This window comes from Homarus americanus, unplaced genomic scaffold, assembly GCF_018991925.1.
Source record: "Homarus americanus isolate GMGI-L3 unplaced genomic scaffold, GMGI_Hamer_2.0 scaffold43895, whole genome shotgun sequence".
Taxonomy (NCBI): Eukaryota; Metazoa; Arthropoda; class Malacostraca; order Decapoda; family Nephropidae; genus Homarus; species Homarus americanus.
Window position 1 is genome coordinate 941,696 of NW_024738072.1, and position 25,997 is coordinate 967,692.

The 25,997-nt window shown below is 45.0% G+C and overlaps 1 protein-coding gene across 9 annotated transcripts; it reads left to right on the forward strand.

The window, feature by feature from the left end:
- Window positions 1-4,862: 4,862 nt before the first annotated feature.
- Window positions 4,863-25,936, forward strand: LOC121873668 (E3 ubiquitin-protein ligase TRIM37-like). Of its 9 annotated transcripts, none has more exons than XM_042377332.1 (18): window positions 4,863-4,880; window positions 12,831-13,093; window positions 13,439-13,649; window positions 14,325-14,533; window positions 14,873-14,980; window positions 15,301-15,424; window positions 15,550-15,635; window positions 16,117-16,296; window positions 16,452-16,566; window positions 16,773-17,018; window positions 17,243-17,517; window positions 17,694-17,818; window positions 18,166-18,393; window positions 18,951-19,055; window positions 19,593-19,753; window positions 20,689-20,934; window positions 21,874-21,961; window positions 23,489-25,936. In XM_042377332.1, exons 2-18 carry the CDS (start codon window positions 12,864-12,866, stop codon window positions 23,716-23,718), a joined length of 2,967 nt encoding a protein of 988 aa, XP_042233266.1. In that variant the 5' UTR covers window positions 4,863-4,880; window positions 12,831-12,863; the 3' UTR covers window positions 23,719-25,936. The 9 variants fall into 9 exon arrangements, with proteins under 9 accessions (XP_042233266.1, XP_042233263.1, XP_042233270.1 ...); XM_042377329.1 differs by lacking the exon at window positions 4,863-4,880 and adding an exon at window positions 6,231-6,396; XM_042377336.1 differs by lacking the exon at window positions 4,863-4,880 and adding an exon at window positions 6,231-6,396 and having other exon boundaries at window positions 20,689-20,984; window positions 23,489-23,632.
- The last annotated feature ends 61 nt before the right edge of the window (window positions 25,937-25,997 follow it).

A 25,997-nucleotide genomic window follows, 5' to 3' on the forward strand; every position in this document is an offset into this window, starting at 1 on the left:
GCCCAACACACTGTTAACTCCCTCCTCTCCCTCCCTCCCTCACCCCCTTCCCCTGAGGTGATGACAAGGACAAGTGGTAGTGAAGGGTCAAGGTCGTGTCTGGCGTTAACCACACGTCGCTCTTATGTATACGTCAAGGAGCATCAAGTGTATAGCCCTCTCTTGCCCCCCTCACCCCCTCCTCACCACACTTAACAAATTTTCATGTTTCGTAATTTTGTTTGGATTTTTAATAAATTAGTTACGTGTTTGTTTTATTTAAGTTCTCTCTGTTTGTATTCTTTCTGTGTGTTTTCCTGTTTTTGTTTTTTGTTTCCTGTTTTGTTATTGTCAAGTCAGGTGTTAGAGCGATAAGTTTTCCAGGTTAGTGACGGAGGGTCGGTCTCTCTCTCTCTCTCTCTCTCTCTCTCTCTCTCTCTCTTCTCTCTTAACCTAACCTCGTCTTTCTCCTTCCCTACTTTCACTTAGCTGTCTCCATATACCTGTCCTACCTGTCCTATCTCCCAACACCTGTTTACCTCCAACACCTGTTTTACCTCCTCCAACACCTGTCCTACCTCCAACACCTGTCCTACCTTCAACACCTGTCCTACCTTCAACACCTGTCTTACCTCCAACACCTGTCCTACCTCCAACACCTGTCCTACCTCTCCAACACCTGTCCTACCTCCAACACCTGTCCTACCTCAACATCTGTCCTACCTCTCCAACACCTGTCCTACCTTCAACACCTGTCCTACCTCCAACACCTGCCCTACCTCCAACACCTGCCCTACCTCCAACACCTGCCCTACCTCCAACACCTCTCGTCACCCTATATAGAAGGACTAATTAGTGGACCAGGTAAAGCCATAATAGGTTTAGTTCCCCTGTACTGTCCACGATCACCTGTGGCGTCTTCACTTACATCAAAGAAAACGGTGTGTGTGTGTGTGTGTGTGTGTGTGTGTGTGTGTGTGTGTGTGTGTGTGTCGTCGTTCTGGCACTCACACAACCCGCCCCGGACCTTCCAAACACAAATGTACGCTTAAAGTTGGAGGTCTACCGACTTGTGTGGGCGGTGGTAGTGGGTTGTGGTGGGGGTGGGCGGGTGGGTGGCTGAGCGGTGGGGTGGGTTGGGTGTGGTAGTGGGTTGGGTAGTTGGTTGTGTAGTGGGTGGGAGGCTGGCGGTGGGGTGGGTGGGGTAGTGTGGTAGTGGGTTGTGTGGTGGGGTGGTAGAGTGGTAGTGGGTTGTGTAGTGGGCTGGGCGGTGAGGTGGGCGGTGGGGTGGGTGGTCTCTTACTAATTAATAACTAACTACCATGACTTGTCCTGCCTTCTCTCTCCTTTCTCCAACTCCTCCTCTCTTTCCTCATCCTTTTCCTCCTCCTCCTTCCTTCTTCTTCTTCTTCTTCTCTTCTTCGTCTTCTTCTCGTCTTCTTCTTCTTCGTTCTTTTCTCCTCCTCCTCTTCCTCTTCTACTTCCTCTTCTTCTTCCTCTTCTTCTTCCTCTTTCCTTCTTCTTCTCTTCCTCCTTCTTCCTCTGCTGTTGGCTGGTGAACATACAGAGGAGGAGTGAGTGTGGACCCGGATGCAGTAAGTGCTGGTCTCATAGCAATGGGTGGGGAGGAGGGGGGGTGAGGAGGGTAGGAGGGAGGGGGTGAGGGAGGGTGAGGGAGGGTAGAGGTAATTCTTGTCAGTCAGTCAGTTAGTTAGTTACTCAGTCAGTCAGTCAGTCAGTTGGTTCTCTGCCACTTTAACCTTACCTGACCTTCTCTGGGTCAGTAATGATGTCCGAACCATCACCACTACCACCACCACCACCACCATTACCACTACCACCACCACCTTTACCACCACCATTACCACCACCACCATTACCACTACCACCATTACCACTACCACCACCACCACCCCACGACCACCACCACTACTACCACCACCACTACTACCACCACCACTACTACCACCACCACTACTACCACCACCACCACTACACCACTACCACCACTACCCCACCGTTACCACTACCACCACCACCACCACCACACCACCACCACCACCACTACCACCACCACCACCACCACCACTACCACTACCACCACCACTACTACCACTACTACCACCATTACCACCACCACTACTAACGCCACTCTTAGGGTCTCTAGCTCACAAGAAACGAATTGTGGTGGTGGTGGTTGTCGGGGTGGATAGTGGTAGTGATGGTGGTGGGGGTGGCAGTAATAGTGGTGGTAGGGATGATAATTGTAGTAATAGTGGTAGCAGGGCACTGACCAGGTGTGTTGTTGTTGATGTCCTGTGTAGGTTAGGTTAGGTTGAGTTTGATTTGGTTAGGTTAGGTTAGGTTGAGTTAGATTTGGTTAGGTTAGGTTAGGTTGAGTTAGATTTGGTTAGGTTAGGTTAGGTTAGGTTAGGGTCAGGCTGGGTCGTGGTGATAACACATTCTTAATTATACAGGCACTACTCCTCCCTCCCTCCGCCCACTACACCTCTGTCAGTGAGGAAGGAGGAGGAAGGTCTTGACAGTGAAGGAGGGAGAGAAGGAGGTCTTGACAGGAAGGAGGGAGTGAAGGAAGGTCTTGACAGTGAAGGAGGGAGAGAAGGAGGTCTGAGAAAAGGAGGGAGAGAAGGAGGTCTTGACAGGGAAGGAGGGAGGGTAGGAGGTCTTGACAGGGAAGGAGGGAGGGTAGGAGGTCTTGACAGTGAGAGGGAGAGAAGGAGGTCTTGACAGTGAAGAAGGGAGGGAAGGAGGTCTTGACAGTGAAGGAGGGAGGGAAGGAGGTCTTGACAGTGAAGGGAGAGAAGGAGGTCTTGACAGTGAAGGAGAAAGGGAAGGATATCTTGACAGTGAAGGAAAGTGGGCACGTCTACCTGGTCTGCCTTCACCCGTCCCTTATCTCATTACGGGACCCACAGACCAGGTAAGAAGCCTCACCTGAGCGGCTCGTGTTTGGCTGGGTTAAGAGTGTGTATTATGGGGACTGGTTAGGTTAGGGACACGTTAGGGGAGGAGGAGAGGTGAGGTAAGGGGGGTGAGGTAAGGGAGGAGGAGGAGAGGTGAGATAAGGGGAGGAGGAGGTGAGGTGGAGGTAAGGGGGGGTGAGTAAGGGGAGGAGAGGTGAGGTAAGGGGAGGAGGAGGAGGGTGAGGTAAGGAGGAGGAAGAGAGGTGAGGTTAGGGGGAGTTAAAGGGGGTATTGGAGGAAGAGGGGGGAGCTACACACACACACACACACACACACACACACTTGTCTCTTGTACTGTTATCGTCCTTCCTTCACTTCTCTCTTCTTCATTTATGTCGATAGATGACTTATTGCTAGGTACTTGTGTGTGTGTGTGTGTGTGTGTGTGTGTGTGTGTGTGTGTGTGTGTGTGTGTGTGTGTGTGTGTGTGTGTGTGTGTGTGTGTGTGTGTGTGTGTGTGTGTGTGTGTGTGTGTGTGTGTGTGTGTGTGTGTGTGTGTGTGTGTGTGTGTGTGTGTGTGTGTGTGTGTGTGTGTGTGTGTGTGTGTGTGTGTGTGTGTGTGTGTGTGTGTGTGTGTGTGTGTGTGTGTGTGTGTGTGTGTGTGTGTGTGTTTTGAGGATGGTGGGGGTCGTTTCACATTAGTGTGGGCGGTACGGGGAGGGCGTGGCAGAGTAGAGGCTGTGTTTAATGTATATCACATGACACTCCTCCCTCCTCAGTTGCTACTCCAGAGAGAGAGAGAGAGGAGAGAGAGAGAGAGAGAGTTATAATGCCATTTGTCAATTTTCTCACGATATTAACTTTCGTGTCACCATACTGTCACCATACTACCACCACACTGTCACCATACTACCACCATACTGTCACCATACTACCACACCTACCACTACCACCATAAGAGTCACGTGATTGTGATACAGTGATGGAGGCTCAGGGAATGTTTGAACACCTGTAGGTAACATATGTGGCGGGGGGTACACAGGTGTTGGCTAGCCATACCTGTTCATGTACACACCTTGCAGATAGACCCAAGGCAGGTGTGGTGGAAAATGTGTTTTGTGTGTGTGTGTGTGTGTGTGTGTGTGTGTGTGTTTTGTTTACCTTATGCAAGTTCATTTACATTGGGACCTGACACCATCTTCCTTCCTTCCTTCCTTCCTTCCTTCCTTCCTTCCTTCCTTCCTTCTTTTTCTTCCTTCCTTCCTTCCTTCCTTTCCTTCCTTCTTTTCCTTCCTTCCTTCACACAAAGGTATTATTATCGTGATAAAAAAATCCAAAAAGGAAAAATGCATTAGTCTGTCGGTGTGTGTGTGTGTGTGTGTCTTGGTGTCTGTCGGTCTGTGTGTGTCTGTCGGTGTGTGTGTGTGTGTCTGTCGGTCTGTGTGTGTGTCTGTCTGTCTGTGTGTGTGTGTGTCTGTCGGTCTGTGTGTGTGTGTTTGTCGGTCTGTGTGTGTGTCTGTCGGTTCTGGTGTGTCTGTCGGTCTGTGTGTGTGTCTGTCGGTCTGTGTGTGGTGAGAGCCTCATCCTCACCACACGTAGCCGGGATCAGGTGTGAGGGGGGAGGTGACAGCATAAGTTACCTACGCCCACGCCTAGAGGGTACAACCACCCACCACGCCCACACGAGGAAGATAGGGCAGTGGGTGAGGTGGTGGGGAGCTAGTAATCATATTTATCATATTAACTATCCTCACCGTTTCCCTCCCCCCCTCTCCTCCCCCTCCCTCCTCTCCCCGTATGACCATCAGTTGTCTCCCTTCCCTCTCCCCTCTCCCGATGCTAGAGAGAGAGAGAGAGGAGAGAGGGGGGGGGTTACTTCTACTTGCATCCAGATAGCGTTATAATAACCCTGTTTGTTTACAGGTGAGTGAGACGGGAGGTAATGAACGGGGCATTAGGGGCAGGTAGACCCCACAGGTGAGTACCAGACCTCATAAATTATTGGCAGGTAATGACACACACACGCACACACGCACGCACGCACGCACACTTGGGGAGAGGAAGAAGGAAGAATGTGTGTGTGTGTGTGTGTAAGTAACGCTCTCATTAGTAACATATAACTATAATTTCGGCGTGACGGAGAGACGGAGGCGTGACGTGAGCTTGGGATGTGTCACGCCGCGTCACCCTTAACCCACCACTACCATCTGTCTGTGTTGAGTGACGAGGAGGGAGGGTGAAGGAAGAGGTGGTGGAGGAGGAGGGTGAAGGAGGAGGGTGAAGGAGGAGGTGGTGGTGGTGAACGTTTTCTTAGCCCGTCTTCTCTCTCTCAGTCTCAGTGTTTCTCGTGACGGCAGAGAGGCAAGACGTGCTGGTGCTCTGGTCTTCCGCCACTACTACTGACCACCTCTATACTCCCTCCTTCCTCCCCTGGTCTACACTGTCACCACACAAATACCAAGAAGATTGAAAAAGAAAAGTGGTGATAGTGATGATGTGGTGGTGGTGATCTCGTCCTAATAGAGACTTTTGGTAGGGTAGGAAAGAGAGACAGAGAGAGAGGGAGACTTCAATTTCCAAGCGGTACTTATCCAGAGGGGCTACAAGTGAGGCTCCCTAATTAACACACACACACACACGCGCGCGCATAGACAAACGAGTGAAAAATAAAACACCAAGCCTTCGTTTTAATACCAGAAGAAAAACAGAGAAAAACGAGGGATGTGTTTTGTGGTGTATTGATGCGTCAGGATAAGAGCAGTGTTGACGTCCGTAGTGTTGTGTCCAAGGCCCCACGAGCGGGTATATGTCCAAGGCCCCACGAGTGGGTATATGTCAGGCCCCAGAGCGGGTATATAGTGTCCAGGCCCCAGGATCAGGTATAGTGTCCAAGGCCCCAGCGGGTATATAGTGTCCAAGGCCACGAGCGGGTATATAGTTCAAGGCCCCACGAGCGGGTATATAGTGTCCAAGGCCCCACGAGCGGGTATATAGGTGTCCAAGGCCCACGAGCGGGTATATAGTGTCCAAGGCCCCACGAGCGGGTATATAGTGTCCAAGGCCCCCAGGAGCGGGTATATAGTGTCAAGGCCCCAGAGCGGGTATATAGTGTCCAAGGCCCAGGAGCGGGTATATAGTGTCCAAGGCCCCGGAGCGGGTATATAAGTGTCCAGGCCCCAGGAGCGGGTATATAGTGTCCAAGGCCCCACGAGCGGGTATATAGTGTCCAAGGCCCCAGGAGCGGGTATATAGTGTCCAAGGCCCCCAGAGCGGGTATATAGTGTCCAAGGCTCACACGAGCGGGTATAGTGTCCAAGGCCCCACGAGCGGGTATATAGTGTCCAAGGCCCAGGAGCGGTATAGCAAGTGGGCGTTGTGCTGCAGAAGGCTGAACCAAGATGGGCGTGAGTGTTCGGGTGGGTAAGGGCCCAGCACCACCAGGATGAAGTATGTGTACAGCAACAGACCCTCCAAGGTGATACACGTACAGGAGGTAGGTACTGAGAGAGAGAGAGAGTGAGAGAAAGTGAGAGAGTGAGTGAGAGAAAGTGAGAGAGAGTTTATTGATCAGTGAGGGGGGCGTACTGTCGAGATGGTACCAGCAGCATTGTTACTGTTTTGGTGGGCGGTGGAGAGAGCTCGTCTACACACACACACACACACACACACACACACACACAGACGTTGATAAGTGAATTACATTTGTTAGGTGTTTGTGGAAGGCCGACCCGGCAAGCTGAGAGAGAGAGAGAGGGGGGAGGTGATACTGTTAGCTGGGGGGAGGGAGGTTCACTGTAATGCTGCACTGTACTTTGATGATGCGACACTGTACTTGGCGTTCTTCAGCATCGTGACTGCAGGGTGAATATAGTGATCTGATTGTGTTGTTACCTGTTGGTGAGTTGTGTGGTGGTGGGTGATACAAGGTACAGGTCATTTGCCTCAGGGATGAACGTGAGGTGTTGGTGGTCAGACGTATACCAAATACCTCTTGGCCTCTCCCTCCCTCCCTCATCTCCATCCTTCATACCTCCAGCTCTTCTCCCCCACTCCCTCCTTCATTCCTCCCTTCCTCTCTCCCACACCACCACTATCACCACCACCAGGACAGTGACAACACAGGAAGGATCTTTAGTGTTAAAACTCCCAATTGCAGGAAGTGCCTGTTAAGATGGGACACTGACGAGGAAGTAGTTAGTGGCAAGTGTGTGTAGAGGAAGCTGGTGGTTTGTGGAGGGGTGTAGGAGGAAAGTAAGGAGGTAGGAGGCAAAAGGTGTTGGGGGGTAGAGTCACGCTTTTTTTGTGCATACTGCCCCCTACATCCTTGTGTAAGGTGAAGCGCAGAAGGTTTACAGCGCCCAACAGGGAAGCATGCTGAGTTCATGCTGCCTTTATGTCTCACGAGTTAAGGGCGTAGAAGCCTGAAGAGTGGTTTATGTCATCAAGTATAAAGCTCCAACAACTTGTCCTGAATACTGAATTCGCAACTTTCGACTTACACCAGGTACCTACTGTACTGCTAGGTGAACAGGGACTAATGGGGGCTAGGAAGTAAGTCCAAACAACTTCCACCGGCCCGGGAATCGAACCCGTGACATCTCGCTTGGTGAAGGCAAGAGCGGTACCACTCTACCACCAGCACGCCTTGACCTGAGGAATTATGGGAGTCAAGAGAGGTCAGCTGCTCACACACACACACGAGGTGGCAACTTGAAGAACAAGAAGAAACAGAGTATTGTGGTAATTTCGTGAGAGCCATGGCCACGCTTTATAACACATGTGGCCCACCATCGTCCACCACTGCTGGCCATTGGTAGGGAGGGGGGGCAGGAGGCAGAATGCAAGTTTTCAACATTAACATGGTTTCAGTACACACACACACGACTCTGCTGGTGTGTGTGTGTGTGTGTGTGTGTGTGTGTGTGTGTGTGTGTGTGTGTGTGTGTGTGTGTGTGTGTGTGTGTGTGTGTGTTACGGAGTGCAGGCAGGTGTCACTATCAACACCTCAAAGATAGTAAATGTAGGGAGTCACACAGAGGGGATGATGATGATGACACCAGTTGTGGCACTAGCTTGACCCCCTCTCAGTGCCACCCTCTAGTTACCCTCAGTGCCACCCCTCTCAGTGCCACCCCTCAGTGCCACCCCTGGAGAAAGTGACGCGGGGGCTGTGAATATTTCTCTGGGTCTTGTCATCTTCACTATACTCTATGGGGGGTGACCTGAAGAATATGACTTACAGTGTGTGTGTTGAGGGTAATGATATGAGTATGTGTGTGTGTGTCACTGGTGCACCCTCCCTCCCTCCCTCCCTCCCTCCCTCCCTCAACTGCGGTTACCTGGCTTCTACCTCCGGAGAGAGTGTGTGTGTGTGTGTGTGTGTGTGTGTGTGTGTGGTGTTGTGTGTGTGTGTGTGTGTGTGTGTGTGTGTGTGTGTGTGTGTGTGTGTGTGTGTTGTAATGTTGTGGGTTTGAGAACTTGTAAGAAGGTTAAGTAGGCCAGTGTGGATGTTGTTGGGGCGTGGTTGCTGTGAACTGGCCCGCCCACATGAGGGAGGGGGGGTGGGGGTTAGGGAGGGAGGGGGTGTAGGAAGGGGAAGGAGGGGGGCATGATTGTGTTACTTGCTCTTAGGTGTTACAGGTAAACTAATTAGTCTCTGCGCTGTTGATAGTGATGTAAGTCCTTCCTGGGGGGTGTAGAGAGAGGGGGGGGCTGAGGAAGGAGGGGTGTGATCACGCTTCCAGACTCCCACACGCACGGAGTGTGTGGTGTTGCTAACTGTCTGGGGCAATGTGTGTTGTATAGGTTTCTCCAGCACACACACACACACACCAACCATGTGTACACGATAATTCTGTGGATGGGGTTTTAAGTTGTTACTCCACCAAGCCATAACCAAACTTGTCATTACTGGTGGATCGGTGGGAGGAGGAGGAGGAGGAGGAGGAGGGAGGAGGAGGAAGAAGAGGAAAAAAGAAAGAGAGGAAGAGAAAAAAAAGAACAACAGCAGTAGAGGAGGATAATGAAGTAGACAAGATGAGACTACAAAAGGTGGGGGTGTTAGCCGACCAATAGGAGTCATCAGATAACACACACATGCAACCCAACCAATCATTATAATCTGGTGATATATCTTTATCAGCCAGGTGGTGGTGATAGGCTGTGTGTGTGTGTGTGTGTGTGTGTGTGTGTGTGTGTGTGTGTTACTTTAGGCCTTCATAAACTCCTTTTCACCCACCCACTTCTCACGCCCACACGCCCATCTTACCTTTGCTCTACTCAGGGATGTTACTCAGCCATAACACCATAATTACCACTATATATCCCCGCCACTATATACTTCCTGTTACTTTATTCCTCCTTTAAAATGATCATGACTTTCTTGTTCGTATACCTTGGTAATTAGTACACCAGGTGACCGCCAGGTAATTAGTACACCAGGTGACCGCCAGGTAATTAGTACACCAGGTGACCGCCAGGTGTATTATGGCGCTGTGTGTGGGCGGGAAGGTAAGTTTGTCACCATTGTCTCTCTTCCTTTTATTATATCACACAGAGTCGAGGTAACGCCCATCATATAACACTAAACAAGACCTCCAGAGCGTCACTTAAAACATTGTCTCACCCTTGCCCACCCCCCACCCCCCACTCCCCCTACTCACCCCCCACCTACCCACATCCCCCACTCCCACCCCACCCTCACGCCAACCTCCCCACCTCCACCCCCACCCCACCCCCACCTCACCTCCACCACCCCTACCTCACCTCCACCCCACCCCACCGTCCATCAAGTACTGCTACAAGTATATTTCTCTCCCCCCTCTTTCCCCTCTTTCCATCCTCCTCCCTTCCCTGTCCTAAGTGAAAGTTCTTAATTAGTTCATCCTCGGTTGGTTACCTGTGTGTGTGTGTGTGTGTGTGATGAATTAAATTTCAGTGAAAATATGAGTGTAGTGTATAGTGTAGTGTGAAGTGTAGTAGTGTAGTGCTGGTGGAGTCATGGTGCTGCATCACTGGATGCACTATGACATGGGAGTGGAACGCGTTTGTGTTTTTCTCTTTTAAAGTCATTATGTAATACTGTTAACATTTTGGTGTGTGTGTGTGTGTGTGTGTGTGTGTGTGTGTGTGTGTGTGTGTGTGTGTGTGTGTGTGTGTGTGTATGGAGGAGGAGAAGAGGAGGGGCAGGAATCACAGCCTGCACAACACACGCTTCTTCTCACCTGGATGTGTGGTTAAGAGTGTGTTGTCTCGCCTGCTGCCTCTGCTGGATTGCTGGTCACTGTAGCAGGTGCAGTCCATCACCTGTGAGAGAGAGAGAGAGAGAGAGAGAGAGAGAGAGAGAGAGAGAGAGAGAGGTGGTGTCGTGTTGTATGTATGTGTGTATGTGTGTGTGTGTATGTATGTATGGGGGTATATACAGTATAATAGCCTCTCCAGGTACCATCCACCCTCACCTGGTGTTCACTGTACGCTCGTCTACATACATTCATACCTTGTTTCTTATACAGGTGTGTTGGCCGTTCTCATTATCTACCTGTCATGTATACCTGTCCTCATTATCTACCTGTCCTCATTATCTACCTGTCCTCATTATCTACCTGCAGGAATAACAAGGTGTGGGGGGGTGTGACGTATCGTGAACATGACATGACTGGCCAGGTATTCAGGTGATGGTTGTCATGTCATTATCGATATTGATAAGGATGTAACAGAATACTTTCACCTGTGTGTATAAGAGCTCCTCTGTTACTCAATGTGTACCTGTGTGGTGGGTGTGGTAGTGATGGTGGTGTGGGTAGTGAGGGGGTGGTGTGGTAGTGAGGGGTGGTGGTAGTGATGGGTGGTGTAGTGATGGGTGGTGTGGTAGTGAGGGGTGTGGTGTGGTAGTGATGGGGTGTGGTGTGGTAGTGAGGGGTGGTGTGGTAGTGATGTGGGGTGGTGTGGTAGTGATGGGTGGTGTGTAGTGGATGGGTGGTGTGGTGAAAGTGATGGGTGGTGTGGTAGTGAGAGGTGGTGTGGTAGTGATGGGTGGTGTGGTAGTGATGGGTGGTGTGGTAGTGAGGGGTGGTGTGGTAGTGATGGGTGGTGTGGTAGTGAGGGGTGGGTGATGGTGGTGTAGTGATGGGTGGTGTAGTGATGGGTGGTGTGGTAGTGATGGGTGGTGGTGCAGGGTGGTGTGAGAGGGTGGTGTGGTAGTGAGGGGTAGGTAGAAAGGATGGGTGGTGTGGGTAGTGAGGGGTGGGTGGGTGGTGGGGTGAGGGGGGGGGGTGTAGTGAGGGGTGGTGTGGGTAGTGATGGGTGGTGTGGTAGTGAGGGGTGGTGTGGTAGTGAGGGGGTGGTGTGGGTAGTGAGGGGGTGGTGTGGAGGAGGGGTGGTGTGGTAGTGAGGGGGTGGTATGGTAGTGATGGGTAGGGTAGTGATGGGTGGTGTGGTAGTGAGGGGTGGTGGTAGGATGGTGGTGTGGGTAGTGAGGTGTGTGTAGTGAGGGGGTGGTGTGTAGTGAGGGGTGGTGTGGTAGTGATGGGTGGTGTGGTAGTGAGGGGTGGTGTGGTAGTGATGGGTGGTGTGGTAGTGATGGGTGGTGTTGTAGTGATGGGTGGTGTGGTAGTGAGGGGGTGGTGTGGTAGTGAGGGGTGGTAGTGAGGGGTGGTGTGGTAGTGATGGGTGGTGTGGTAGTGTGGTCTCTTCTTTATGTGTGAATGTATGTCTGTCGGTTCGTGGTGGATGGCGCGTGGGGATGTAAACAAAGTCAGTGTTGGCAATCATCAACGCCTGGCGGACCGTTTCGTTCACCTCACTTCGCCACACACACACACAGTTAGGAGTCACTGTTGATATATGAACACTGGGCTGCCTTAATGCTTTCATAATAATAATAATAGTAATAATAATAATAATAACAATAATAATAATCGTGATAATAATTTTTACAAACACTATCACACCAAAAACAGTGACGAATACATGCAATTCATTAGTCACACACAGGTAACCCACAGGTAATCCAGCTACAAGTATAATGTGTTACCTGTAGTGGTGACAGCCGCTTGATGGAGGGAGTGTGCGGATGTGTTGATGATTACATTGAAGGATGGAGGGAGTTTATAATGTGATAAGATTGTGTGTTTTATTGTTTTTCCCCCTTTAACACCATTACCTCCACGTTTATACCACCAAGGCTGGTCACACGCCTCCTTCCACACGCCTCATGTTCAGGTGATCCTAATATCAAGAGTCAAGTGGTTTATGAACTAAGTACAATATCCAAGATCTAATTAACCTGAGTTAAGTGTGTGTGTGTGTGTGTGGTGGAGAAGCACTTGTGTTCATCCGTTCAAAGGTGACGATTCTGTCTACTCTCCCCCTCCTTACCTTATCTCCCCCTTACCCCTGTACCTTCTTCCCCTCCCCCACACCGTCTTTACTCCCTTCCTCTCCCCACCATTCTTCTTTCTCCCTTCTCTTAGTATTTCTCTCTTCCTTTCAGACAAAACCTGAAGGAGTGATAGTATTTGGAGGGGTGGGGAGGTGGTGGGGGTGGGGGGTGGGGATAATGTTGGGGATGGGGAGGAATGTTGAAGGTAGAGAGGAGGGGAGGTTGGATGCCGGGGGGGGGGGGCTACAGAAGGAGAACAATGTGTAGACTTAATAAAATGGCGTTAATTTACTACTGTAATGTTTTGGGTTGTGGGGTTTATTGTCCCTAACTGTGTGAGGTATAAATGCTTCAAGAATATACAGTATGTTCTCTTAACCAATGGTAATACAGTAACTTGTGTTTTGTGCTGGTGTTATGATTTTAATTTATTGAGAGTAAAAATTCGTTGTTGCTTTAATATATACAGTATATGGCAGTTAGTATGTATGTATTAAGTGTTGTACTGTAGTGTATGTGTTTTATTAAGTTGGTATTGGTGCCCACAGAGCCTGGCTGAGGTGTTTCGCTGCTTCATCTGCATGGAGAAGCTTCAGGATGCCCACCTGTGCCCACACTGCTCCAAGTTGTGCTGTTACCTCTGTATTCGACGCTGGCTGACGGAACAGCGGCCCCAGTGTCCGCACTGCCGGGCCAACCTGCACCTACACGAGCTGGTCAACTGCCGCTGGGTGGAGGAAGTCACCCAGCAGTTAGACACACTACAGCAGGCGGGGGTCAGACCTCCACCTCCTGACACAGATAAAGACAAGTAAGTTTTATGTCCTTCTCTTCACCAGGACTATACAGTATATATGTACACAATACACTTTAAAAAGGATCTTTACAGGGGTCCAATAGATTTCAAAATGAACACTGCCATTTCTGTTGTTTTGGTAGGGTTGTCAAAATCCTTCATCCATTGTGTCATATTGTCTAGCACAAAATCGTAAAGATATTTTTTGGAGTGTTTGTGTACCTACAGGATTCAACTTAGTATACAGTAAATATATAAACTGTAAAGGTTAAGGAATCCTCTGACTTCATTTTATTTTAAAGATTCAGGAACATTGGAGAGTTTTTTTTTTACATAATCCAACTCATGTTTTCTGTGCAGATGTGAACGCCACCAGGAAAAATTAAGCGTGTATTGCTGGACGTGTGGGAAATGCATCTGTCACCAGTGTGCGCTGTGGGGTGGCACGCACTCAGGCCACACCTTCAAGCCCTTGGAGGAGGTGTATGAACAACACATAACACAAATCAGAGAGGAAGTGCTCCAGCTAAGACGGAGACTGCACGAGCTGGTCTCTCTGGTGCAGGAAGTGGTCAGTGACGCTAGATTTAACCCGTAAAATGAAATGGGATGTGGGTGTTTGTTTTGAATTACGGAATTTGATCTTTATGCCGTTCGTAGCATTGATGACCTTCAGTATTAGTATCTAGATTTTACTGACTATGATTTACCAAGTACAGAACAATACAGTATAGGTTTATAATTAGCCTTAGTCTCCCTGGCATTGAGTCTTAGTTGAGCGTTACACGTACAGCATATTTGCTCCATGAGACTGTGGTTGTACATATGACAATGTTTCTGTTATTGAGGCTCACAGAACTGAATTAGGACAAGCCTGTGAATGAAAAACAGAGAAAAATACAGTTAAAAGTTGACAAACCTTGAAATTACCATAACTTGGGAACCAGTGAAGTTATTGTAGTGATTTAAGTGGCAGATTAGAGCATTGTTAGTGTAGGTCTAAGCTATACTGGTGAAAGACATCGTATTTATTGTTTTCAAGCATATTGACACTTGTCCTTCATTGGTTCTTTGCCTCAATTGTTAGAGCAGGCATCTTATACTGTACTGTAGTTGTTATCTAATGTTTCCCACGTTTCATTAAAGCTGTTACGTGTATTATAAGTTGCTTTGATGACATTATACCGTGTAAGGGATCTGTTTCTGAGGAAGGTGTAAGAGCGTTGTGTTTTCCTCGCTGTTGCAGGAGAGAAACGTGGAGTCTGTTCGAGCCGCAAAGGACGAGAGAGTACGGGAAATTCGCAATGCTGTAGAATTGATGATCGCTCGACTTGACTCCCAGCTCAAGTCGAAGTTGCTCACACTAATGGGTCAAAAAAACTCCTTAACGCAGGAAACGGAGCAGCTGGAATCTCTGTTGCAGGAGATTGAACATCAGCTGCACACCTGTTCCAAGTAAGGGTTCAAATCAGCTGTTCACCCGTTCTATGTAAGGGTTCAAATCGGCTGCACACCTGTTGTAAGTAAGGGGTCAAATCAGTTGCACATCTAAGTAAGAGTTTGCCATGTATTTAAAATTATGTCAAGTGAAATTTATGAAGCTCTTGAAAATTAGGTCATGAATGGTCGAGTGTATAGTTGCGTTCAGCCATGGTAGTGACTCCCACACCACAAGACCTCAAGACCTCACATAAGCCAGCACCACCAATCATATACAGTACAGGTATAATACTTCCTGTAATGTAACAATTGTGAGTCGGTGTGATAAAAGGGTCATTTGTCGCCTTGTTACAGATCTGAATTGATCCAGCGCTCTCCAGACCTCCATTCCATGATCGCCCCGGTAAATAAAAAACCTATGGCCTCCTTCGTCACCGCCCCCGTACCTGCAGACTTCCAAAGGTGAGACGTAAATGCAATTTCCTCTCACAGTTATTGTAGGGAAAACTCTTACAAGATACTTTTTAGAGAGTATATCTAACCATCCTAACAGTAACTTAACTAACGATAGTACGTGGTTCAAGAACATCTACGTAATGAACGGGTAATATTTTAACAGTTACCGAACCACAAAAAAAAAAAAGACGTGTGGGACAGTTCATAAAAGCCTTCGTCTCTTCACATCATCAGTGTAATAACTTAATGGCCTGTTGATGGAAACCTCTAAGCTATTAATCATGGGATAAATGAAGTATTATTTATTTATTTATCTTTTATTACAGTGAAATAGTACCACAGTATGACAGCAGTACCTTCGTCATGAACAATTTCTCCCAGCTGCAACACAAGGCCGACCCCGTGTACTCCCCTCCCCTCCACGTCAACGGCCTCTCCTGGAGACTAAAGGTATGGCAAGGTTGTGAGAAAAGTAGACATTATACAAGAAGACGTTGGAACTGTATGTAGACTGAGGATATGAATGAGACATGTTTATTTTGTTATTTTATTTATTTGTTTAATTTGTCTTCCAGGTTTATCCCGACGGTAATGGTGTCGTCAGGGGTAACTATCTGTCGGTATTCCTGGAACTTAGTGCTGGTCTGCCTGAAACTTCGAAGTAAGCATATGAGCTGTGAGCCGTTCTTGAGTTTGTTTGCGTCGAGTCTTGCCTCTGTTGCTTATAATTATTCTCTCTCTCTCTCTCTCTCTCTCTCTGGTAATACTAAGGAGTGAGAGATTGGAAGAAGTGTCGAATTATATCAAAGGTGGATGGTAGAAGGGAGAGGAGGGAGAATCAAGAAGAAGACTAGAAGGATGTACCAGGAGTGATCAGGGAGTTCTAGGAGTGGTCAGGGTGTACTAGGAGTGGTCAGGGTGTACTAGGAATGGTCAGGGTGTACTAGGAGTGGTCAGGGTGTACTAGGAGTGATCAGGGTGAACTAGGAGTGGTCAGGGTGTACTAGGAGTGATCAGGATGTACTAGGAGTGGTTACATGCCGTTTCTTCCAGCTCTCTGTACGCTGTAATTAGAATGCCTATGTGGTCGTGCTGTATCTGATAACCGATAACTCTCTCTCGTCTCCCGTTTGTTCCGGCAGATACGAGTACAGAGTGGAAATGATTCACCAGGGATCAAGAGACGCCAGTAAAAATATCGTTCGAGAGTTTGCCTCGGACTTTGAAGTAGGAGAGTGTTGGGGCTACAATAGATTCTTTCGTCTCGACCTCCTCGCCAACGAAGGTTACCTCAACACAGAAACAGACACGCTAATACTCCGGTGAGGCCGAGAATTAGTTTATATCTTTGTTAATTGTCATAAGTGTTTTTGGTCCTTCGTGTTAATATACATGTGGAGGAAGAACAGACATTACGGATTTCTTACGCTTATATTTTCTCTGTTGCGTGAATGTGTTCTTTTTTATCTTGACGCAGGTTCCAGGTGAGGCCGCCAACGTTCTTCCAGAAGTGTCGGGACCAACTGTGGTATATTCACCAGCTTCAGACACTTCAAGCCCAGTATATCCAGCAAATAAATAACTTAAAGGAGGTATAGTCTCCCCAGTATACCCACAGTGGCATCACACTAAGCTAAAACATTATTTGTAGTCTAATTTGATGCCACTGAGTATTGAACTAGATTGTATACATAACTTGTCTTAAGACCTTTGGCAAATATTTGTATGGAATTGTACAGAGTAAAAGTTAACATCCCTCGACCACTGATCTTAGGAACCGTTTTGGCTTTTCCAACAGAGAATAGCGATTGAGCTCTCCCGGAATTCGGTGTCCAGCAGCAAGAACGTCAGCAACTCTGCCGGCTTTCCTCGTGTGGAGAGACCCCAGTCGTCCTCCCCTAAGCCAAATCCTGTAAATTCTCACCCACACCACCCTCATCCTCTACCGCAGACTAAGCCTCAGCGGAACCACCACGTCAACAAAAGCGTCGAGCCGGTGGAACTAGAAGCGGAAAGACAGTCGACCAGTTCTTCGGATACTGAAGTAAGTGCAGATGATGGCAACACATAAGTTTTGTATTAATGTTTAAAACTTTTATCCAGGCCAGCTTATAATCCTTCTGGTTTATCACCTTAATAACATATACAGTGCTAATTAATGTTTCTTGGTCATCCCATTTTTTCTGGCTTGTGCATTTTTTTTATTTATTTATAACTGGTCATTAATATTGTTATTAGTTGCCCGTTTTTATTTCATTATCTCTATAGGATCTAAGTGAAGGTGAGTTGAATGACCAAGAAGAAGGACCTGACCACAGCATTGCCACGGCCGAATACGCCAGCAACGACGAAAACGACGTTGACGACGAGACAATGAGCGGAGACAACGACGTGGAGCACTCGGCCGCCTCCTCCCTCCTGGCCAGCCTCCACGAAGCCTCCGCCCTACACGAGGGACCGCTCCTCAGCCACAGCGGATCTCACAGCTCCAGCTTTCTGTCCGACTTGGACTCGCTCACGGAACAGTTAGGAGCCGTCGGAAGGTTAGGGATTTGTACTCGGGTTTTCTCAGTTAATCCTAAATCCAAAGAGTCGGTCGTATATATGAGACACCACCTTCACTTATCAATGTACAGAGGACAGTGAATCAATAATACCTTAGTTTACATATCTCTGTGTAACTTTATTAATTTATTTTTTATTTGTCGTCCTGTACCAGCATTCAGCCAGATCTAAGTTCTCCCCAAGGTGATGAAATGATGCTGCTTCACCTATTAGAGATGCAGGGACGGGGAGCACCAGATCACCGCAGACCCTGGAGTAAACCCGGCCTGGGGGGCATAAGTGAGTGATGTGGCTTGTTGTTGTTGTTCTTCGTCATCACGGTCTTGTTCACTGGCGTTCAGAGGTTCGGTGTTAATCTACCTTTTCCTGCCTTGTAAATGAGGATTAACTGATAACTGAGTAGAATTTTGCTCAATCATTTCTATTTACTTGGCCCTCTTGGTATCTAAAGTGTTGACCACTCACCAACAACACTTTGGTAAATAATGAGGCCACGTCTTTGAGGAGTAGAGACCAGCCGATTTTATATCCATCTCTATATGATAAGACAAGGGTACAGTATATTGATGTCTTAGTTATTCAAAATTTCTGATCAGTAGCATTAATCACACCTTTCCTATTGACAGGTTCAAGACACAAGTCAAATCGGATGGTTCGCAAGCCACTTCTTCCCATTGCCTCGAGTGTGTTGGACACCTTACAGCTGGACATGGCAACACTGCTGCAGTCTAACTTACCGTCACACAATGGCATATCGTCACTGCAGGCACACACTGGTATCCCTGACCACGACCGTCCTGTTAGTCACCTACAACATCCACACCCTTTAAATAGTTCCAGTCCTCCTTTAAAGAGTGAGTTGTTGTTTTGCTCTGTCACTTGTCTCTTGGTATATCCAATAATGTTTTTTAAAGAAAACTTCACTCGGAAGATTACTGGTTTGCCAACTTACTGATTTTAAGAAACCTTCAGTGCCTGTCACATGTTTGTAGTGCAGTGTTAGTTAATATCACGCAGTTTGGTAATCCTTCCTACCTAATGACACTGACACAATTGATTATGTTGGTCCTGAGGATGCCTTTGGTTTTTGGCTTATTTAAAAACTGTCAGGTCAAGAGATTTTAAAATTTACATACTGGTGCAGTTAACATTTATCAAGGGATGTCAGTCAGAAAAACTTCCATGAACAATGATCCACTTGTGGTTGATCAAAATTTAACATTATCAGCGTGTGTGGTCTGTTAGTTGATGGGTTTCCACTGAGAAAACTAAGTTCCTGTAGGTGAGCAGTCTCAGGCCCAGGAGGTGGTATACATACATCAGACAATGGATGTGTCAGTTCCAGTCCCGTCATAACCACATACAGTGAATATACTTAAGTATTTTCATTTATTTGAATTCCCTCTTTTAGCTCAGCAACCTTGTGGAGCTGAGCTTATGTCATCATGGCTTATCCGACCCTCGTCCGTGCGACCATCGTTAGACTCCACCTTGTATACGGCCTACAGTCCTAAAGGTTTGACGTAGCTTCAACAACTTTACCATGAATCATCTCAGGGTGAAGCTAAACAATCGTCATGAATTAATATCTACTTGGATTCAAACTCCTCATAATGATCATCTTGAATTCGTCAAGTGTTACAATATGGTGGAGCTTTTAAGACCACGCTCTGCAGGTGTATGACACTATTAGATCTTTGTTATTATTGGTTTAAGGTATTGAGCATCTCACCTGGGCTTTCCTCCTCTTGTGATGTCATGATATGTTTTCTGGTTGACTCCCCTTTTAAGTCATTGCTGCCTGTTATCGATATTCTTTTATTATTATTATTATTATTATTATTATTATTATTATTATTATTCCATTTCCAACTTCCTGGGATGGAATAGAAGCACCAGAGACTCTTGTATGCAGAGAGCCTCACGATAACTACAGAAATATACTACCAGGGTGTAATTTTATCTCGCAACTTAATTCCTACGCCTCGATAACCAGCCACACTTATTAGTAATACTCATTAAATCTTCTTTTTTATTTTCATTGACCCATCAGTGTTACACCAAGTTAGCTGTAATGGGAGATTTGCAGGAGACTTTTGTGATTTCGCAGGTGGGTACCGGCCGCCACTAGCCCCACGGCCTTCACTCTATGGTCACCACTTGACGGATGATGCCAAGAAAGAGGCGCATTCTGCCGCCAATGTTGCCGATAAGGTAAAGAGAGATTCTGTTTACGTTCACGAGAGATTTTTGTGATTTCTGCTTGATAAGCTTCCAGAGACTGTATTTATTATATCTTTTAATAAATTGTTTGTGTCACATTTTATACTTGAGATAACATAGTAACTCCCTATAATGTGGATATAATTCAGTAAAATGGATGGCACTGGACTGATATATGGTATAAAAGGGAGAGAAATAGTGTTGTGTGGATGTTGTTGTGTATCCTCCAAATCACAGTCACTCTCAAAAGTCCTGTCGCCTCTCCTGAACCACGAACCCCGAGATTCAGATTCGTGGACCCGAAGCCGTAGACACTGATGCAGTATTCTGTCCATAAATGCTTCGGGTTCAAGAGTGAATCTCAGGGGTTTATGATTCAGTACAAACTACAGGTCTTTTGTGGGTGACTGTACAGGTAAAACACATTACTGACAACACCTTGAGATGTATGTAGGTTTGATGTTACAGTATTATGGTTTACACACACACACACACACACACACACATACACACATGGTCTCTGTTCTGTGTAAAATCTGGATCAAATTAAGCATCATTTGATCATTAGCAAGATTTATAGGTGCTTTGTGTGTTTCCTCTGTGTATTGGATACTTCTTCATATCAAAATTTCCTTCATGATATGTCTTCCTGACCAAAGGAGATATTTGAGATCAAGAGAAACCAGATGTGTTCTGTTTTCTGTATGTTAGTTGACTCCCCTCTAAGTCATTAAGGCCTGTGTTTTATATTCTTTTATTCTTCCATTTCCAACTTCCTGGGATGTAATGGAAGCACCAAAGAGACTCACATATGCAGAGCCTCACAAGAACTTCAAAAATATACTACCAGGGTTTAATTTACTCTCAGGTTATGTAGTTCTTAGTTAAGATTTAAGTTGGGTACCATATTAGTGTTTACATTCCAGGATTTGAGTGAGTCATCTATGTGTGACCTGTCATTGGATCCTGTGTCACTGTCTGATATGACTCTCGAGGAGGGACCCTTGTCTGGAGCCGAAGAACCAGAGTCGCTGGGGGCGTCGGCTGCAACGACCGCCACTTCGTCGTCCGCTGGAGGAGCTGCGTCAGCGGGAGGACAAATAGCCGGAGAAGGGGAGAGTGGCGTCAGCAGCGACAACACCAGCGGCTATGTCAGCGACGGCGGAACAGAGGTACCTTGCATCCCCGCCCTCAACACTGCAAGGCTCATCGCACGCATGAAGTAAGATCACTACCACCTCATAGCCATCAGCTCAACACTGCTCCTATGTCAATCAACATACCTCTTTTTGTAGGGCTCAGCGGCTAATTGACAGTTCCAAATTTTTGTGGGAGATGAAACGTGCACACAATTGAATTTGAGCTTGCGGTGGTTGACTCACTAAACTTAGGTTTCACATGCACTTGTCTGTGTACACTGTTGCAGAAAGAAGTAATTGATGCACCAGCTTAAGCAGACTACTGGGGAGTCCAGGAAGACTGACTCACATGCTGAAATGTTTTCTTTTTCTTTTTCTCTTTTAGCTTTGGCTGTTTTGTCCCCTATTTCTTCTTGTTATTACCAGGAGGAAAAATATGTTGCTTTAAAACGGCTTTCATATTGAAGTACATTTCCTCACCTCACTTTTCAAAATTGTTTTTTTTTTTTTTAAATAAATGTTGTACAGAATTTTCTTGTCATAATTTATTGGCATTCAATGATAAATGTAAAATTTATGGTGAAGTGTAGCTTTGTAATCATGATATATATGTTTGGTTGCCCCATTTCATAGGTTCTTTTTGTTTCATGCAACCCATAGGTAGACAATTCAGGTGTGTAATTGCCTTGTTGGGTATGAAAGTCTTAGTATGTAAAGGTAAAACTGCTTGTTGCATGTTTCAAGTTGCAGTAGTAAATGATAACTCCTGTCATTGCAGAATTTTTTAACCCTCTTAGTGTAGAACAGTAAAGTAAGTAATCTATTACTCCAAACAATTTCTAATTCCTCTTTCTCTTTAAAAAAAAATCAAATAATACCTTTAATGGCTGTTTATGAGACCCTGCATGTTAAAGATTTGACTTCTTTGATGTGAGCTGCTTCACCATAACATATTGTGGGTGGCCTCTTCAGTACTGCTGTTTGCTGTGGGGAAGATGGCACAAGGAGACCCTCACTAAATTGGTGAACCCTCATATGGTTTATCTTCAGATAAATCACTGTAGGTTGATCAAAGTTTGTCTTGTAAACTCTGTAGACACAATTTTATTTTTATATAAGATTATTAGCTACTTGTCATTTCTTTGTACATAATATCTTTTAACTTCATGCCCAGTTACACCCCACACTCGCTCGACATATTACGCTTAACCCACTCACTTTTCACAAACAAGTATCCTTCCACTCACTTTTCACAAACGAGTCTCCTCCCACTCACTTGTTCATGCACTCAATTCTGTGGCATTGTGGGCTACACCCGAGACATTTGCTGGCATTATCCACCTCCTCCACATTGTACATAGGCCATGCTAAGATCTTATCCCACATCCACACGATTGTACCATCGGCATCAGGCATTCATTCTCTGGCTTGGTAATGATTTTTTCTCTGTACTCTTCCATCGGGTCCCTGTCAATGTATTTTTCCAGTAGCAATTTGTTCTGCACGTTGGTTTATATCTTACTTTCTCCATCTCTGCATTTCGGAAGCCGGTACCAATAAATTAGTAGTGATGATGCAGTACAGACTTTTAAGTGTGTGTAGTTATTGAATTGACTGCCTTAAAACCAGTCAGCAACTTGCAATAAATATATAACTTCAGGAGAATATTGTGCATGTTAGGTAGTGGCTGCCAAGGTAACTCTTGTGTTGCTTTGCTTGTGGTATGTACTGTTGCCCTTTATTTAGTATACAGCACTTTCATACATACCCTGTTCCAAGTGTGTTAAAGATGGTTTCAATATCTAGGCATGCTAATTTATTATTTTCTCAATAAAAACCAGAAAGTTGATTTTTTTTTTTTATATATAAATGAATTGAAGTACTTGATACTGTATTGTATTGGCTTATTGTACCTTGGAAACTGCTGTTGCTTTGTTTATGGAATGATATGAAGGTTAAGAATGTAGTACTATCACATATATTTAAACATTACATTGTTGGTTTAGCTGGCTGTGTGGTCACCTTCTGTCCATCAATTCTCTCTCAGAAATAATCATAATTGACTTTAGATTTTCGGATGTATGTTTAGGTAACGTCGTCATATGGTAGTGATAAAGTACCCGATATTTTTCTTAGTTTATGTGGCAGCAAGAGCAAAGTACTCATGTGTGAGGAAAGTGACAGATATAATGTACTCTACATCATTTGATTGGAAAAAATTTGAGAAAGATAAGAATTTCAAGCAGTACTCGTAGAAAAGCAATTGCCGTTGTCAATAATTTGGTTACAGAGACCTTCTTCACTGTCTGGTACATTATAACTGCTCATAAACTGTGTACTATCCTGATGATAATGAATCTGTTTGAATGTACAGTACTTCAGATTAGACTCACAAAGGCAATATCATGGATCCTGATTTTGTTTTTCAAATTTTTTTAATATGGATTCATTGACAGGCTGTTGAGCATGTTTACTTACAACAGAATGTTTATTTACTTTATTTTATCGAAAATATTACAGTAATTTATTTGTTAAGTGGAATTTAATAAAGTTTTTGACATCATTTAATTCCATAATTATTTTACAGCAAAATGGCAGAAACCAAAGGAAGTGAAAAGGCGGGTTGGGCCGCAGCAGCCGCAGGTCTCCCGTTTACCCTTGGCTTTAAAATGCCCGCAGAGAAGCACACCCAAGATAAAGCTCAGGACAAAAACAGGGACAAAGACGATAAGAGACCCACTAAAGACGACAAGTGACAGAAAACTCGACGTTAACCTCAAAACAACAAGTGATCCCGAGGGTTTCAGATCCAAATAGTTACCTTGTTTATATAAAGCTTGTAAAGATAGAAAATTAAGTGAAGTAAAAATTCTCGCTGGCCTGCATGGAATAATAGATTAAGTCCAGAAATTATCTGTCTCTCAGCTTAGGTATGACTTAGTGATGAGGCACGACAGGTGAAGTAATACAGTAATCTCATAATTATAAAGTGGTCATAATAAATGGCATAGCTTTAGAGAAGTAATCTTAAGCTATGAAAGTGGGGTTAAAAATTTGAACTGAAAAAATATATATGGTGTAGGTTTAGACACAAAGGCTCACTGTCTAATGAAGGTAAATATAATTTGTATATTCTGTAAATTATTATTTTTTATTTATTTTTGAAGTTGGTAGTTTATTAATTTCATTGTTTGACAGTCTGAGCAATTTACAGAAAAATAAAGTTGTTTTTTAATGTAAATCAGTTTTAAAATGAAACACATGTTTGAGTTACTGACTTACTGAAAGTTATTTCTCTTGCAGTTTGTGTTCCTCTAATACAAAGAAACTAATGGTGAAGTGAGTTAGTATATAATGATTTATATTTCCTCTGTTGTAAGTGATATAATTATAACCACAAATTCAAGTGTCGTCTTTATTTCAGGCTGGAATAGAATGTTGTTTAAAGACCGTTGATATTATAATGGTTTATGTGTTGTGTCCTCGGTAAAATAGATTCCTGCTGATGTGTCTGTCCTTCTCTGTGGTTTTTATGTTGTTGTTATGAAGACACTTAACACATTCACCTATATTTACAAAGGAAGAAGAGGAGAATCAGGATATCACGTTGGGAGTCATTACTATTTATTATCAGCTTTCCTCACTCCCCCGCCTTTGCTGTCATCAAGAACCTACAAAATTTACATCACATATTATTCCCAATTCACCCTTCCATTGTGATCTCCAGGAGGTTATACTAAGCAGAACTATTTGACATTTTTGGGCAGTTGTTGTTATACAGGTAAGTATATAATGAATTCACACCATCTTGCAAGTGCGTGTGTTTGTGTGTTCGCCTGCCTGCATGCATGCGGGCATGTGTGCGTGCTCGGCCTCACTCTCTCACCACTTCAGGGCAGCCAATCATCCATCAGTCAGAACAATAACAGACTACTTCTATGGATTTACAATTGTTATAATAATGTTCCCTGATAGCAACATCCTGTTAAGAAGACGTGTAAAATACTTGTGAATAGTGTATTGTTGTAGTTAATGTGTGGGGGCAGTACAGCTAGAGTCTTCAGATAAATGCATTTCAGTAGGATGTAAAAATGAATTCAGTTTATTTATACTGTAACTAGGAATTGATCTGATTTGAATTTATGGTAAACTTAATTTCTTCTCATGTGGAGAAAAGTTAAACTGTTGAATTCAATTAGTAACAGTAGAATCACAAGTTATATACAGTACGTACATTATTGATGGTGCTTAAACCTGAAGTTAGTAAGCTGTCCCCATATCTTAGTAGAGGCAGTCCTCAAGTTATGAACGCCCGCACTTATGACTGGGATCCCAATATATTCATCACAAAAATCTGAAACTAAAATACCATTTTTTACATTACTGCATATTGTTTAACATAACTTCATATACATTATTTATAATGTACGGGATACTATTGTTGTTTTGTGTAGTCGGGGCTGTGACTTAACGTAACCTAAACTATGGAGTAAACGTCTTTATGACCTACGAATGGGGTCCAGGAACGTAACCCGTTCATAACTAGGGGACTGTCTGTATTCTTTATAAAGAAATTTAAGTTAATTGAGAAGAAAATAGTTATGGTAAACAAATTTCATTGTGTTGGTTTATGTAAATGAAAAAGGCATACACTATTCGCAATGAAGCATTTGATATACTATATGGCATTACCGATGTACCATTTCTTCTGAGGATTCAGTCATAAAATGTAATCAGTCATTTCTGTTTTTGAAAGATTGTTAAACAATGTACACTGCTCACTTAAAAAAAAAATCTTGATAGCTGTTACAAAGATCTACCGTACACAGAATATTTGAATCCATATCAATCATCAAATAATTGTCAGTTCCAGAACTAACTTTTACTTTTTTATAAAAGCCTTTATTTTTTGTGTGAATGTACAAATGCTTTTCTTACGTTCCCTAGATGTTGCTTTATTAATTTGATGTCTTTTGTACCAGAAGAATATTATTTATTTTAGACATCTTAGAATAAAATTTTTATAGCATGTTAATGTGTAATTAATTTTCCTGGAAGAAAAAGGTGATTTTCCAGTCACAGATGCTTTAAAGTTC

Coding starts and splice junctions, on each gene's coding strand:
- LOC121873668 (XM_042377329.1), top strand. CDS start 6,346: ATGAAGTATGTGTACAGCAACAGACCCTCCAAGGTGATACACGTACAG. Junction 15,636..16,116: donor GGTCTGCCTGAAACTTCGAA/GTAAGCATATGA, acceptor TTGTTCCGGCAG/ATACGAGTACAGAGTGGAAA. Junction 18,394..18,950: donor TTCCAGTCCTCCTTTAAAGA/GTGAGTTGTTGT, acceptor TCCCTCTTTTAG/CTCAGCAACCTTGTGGAGCT.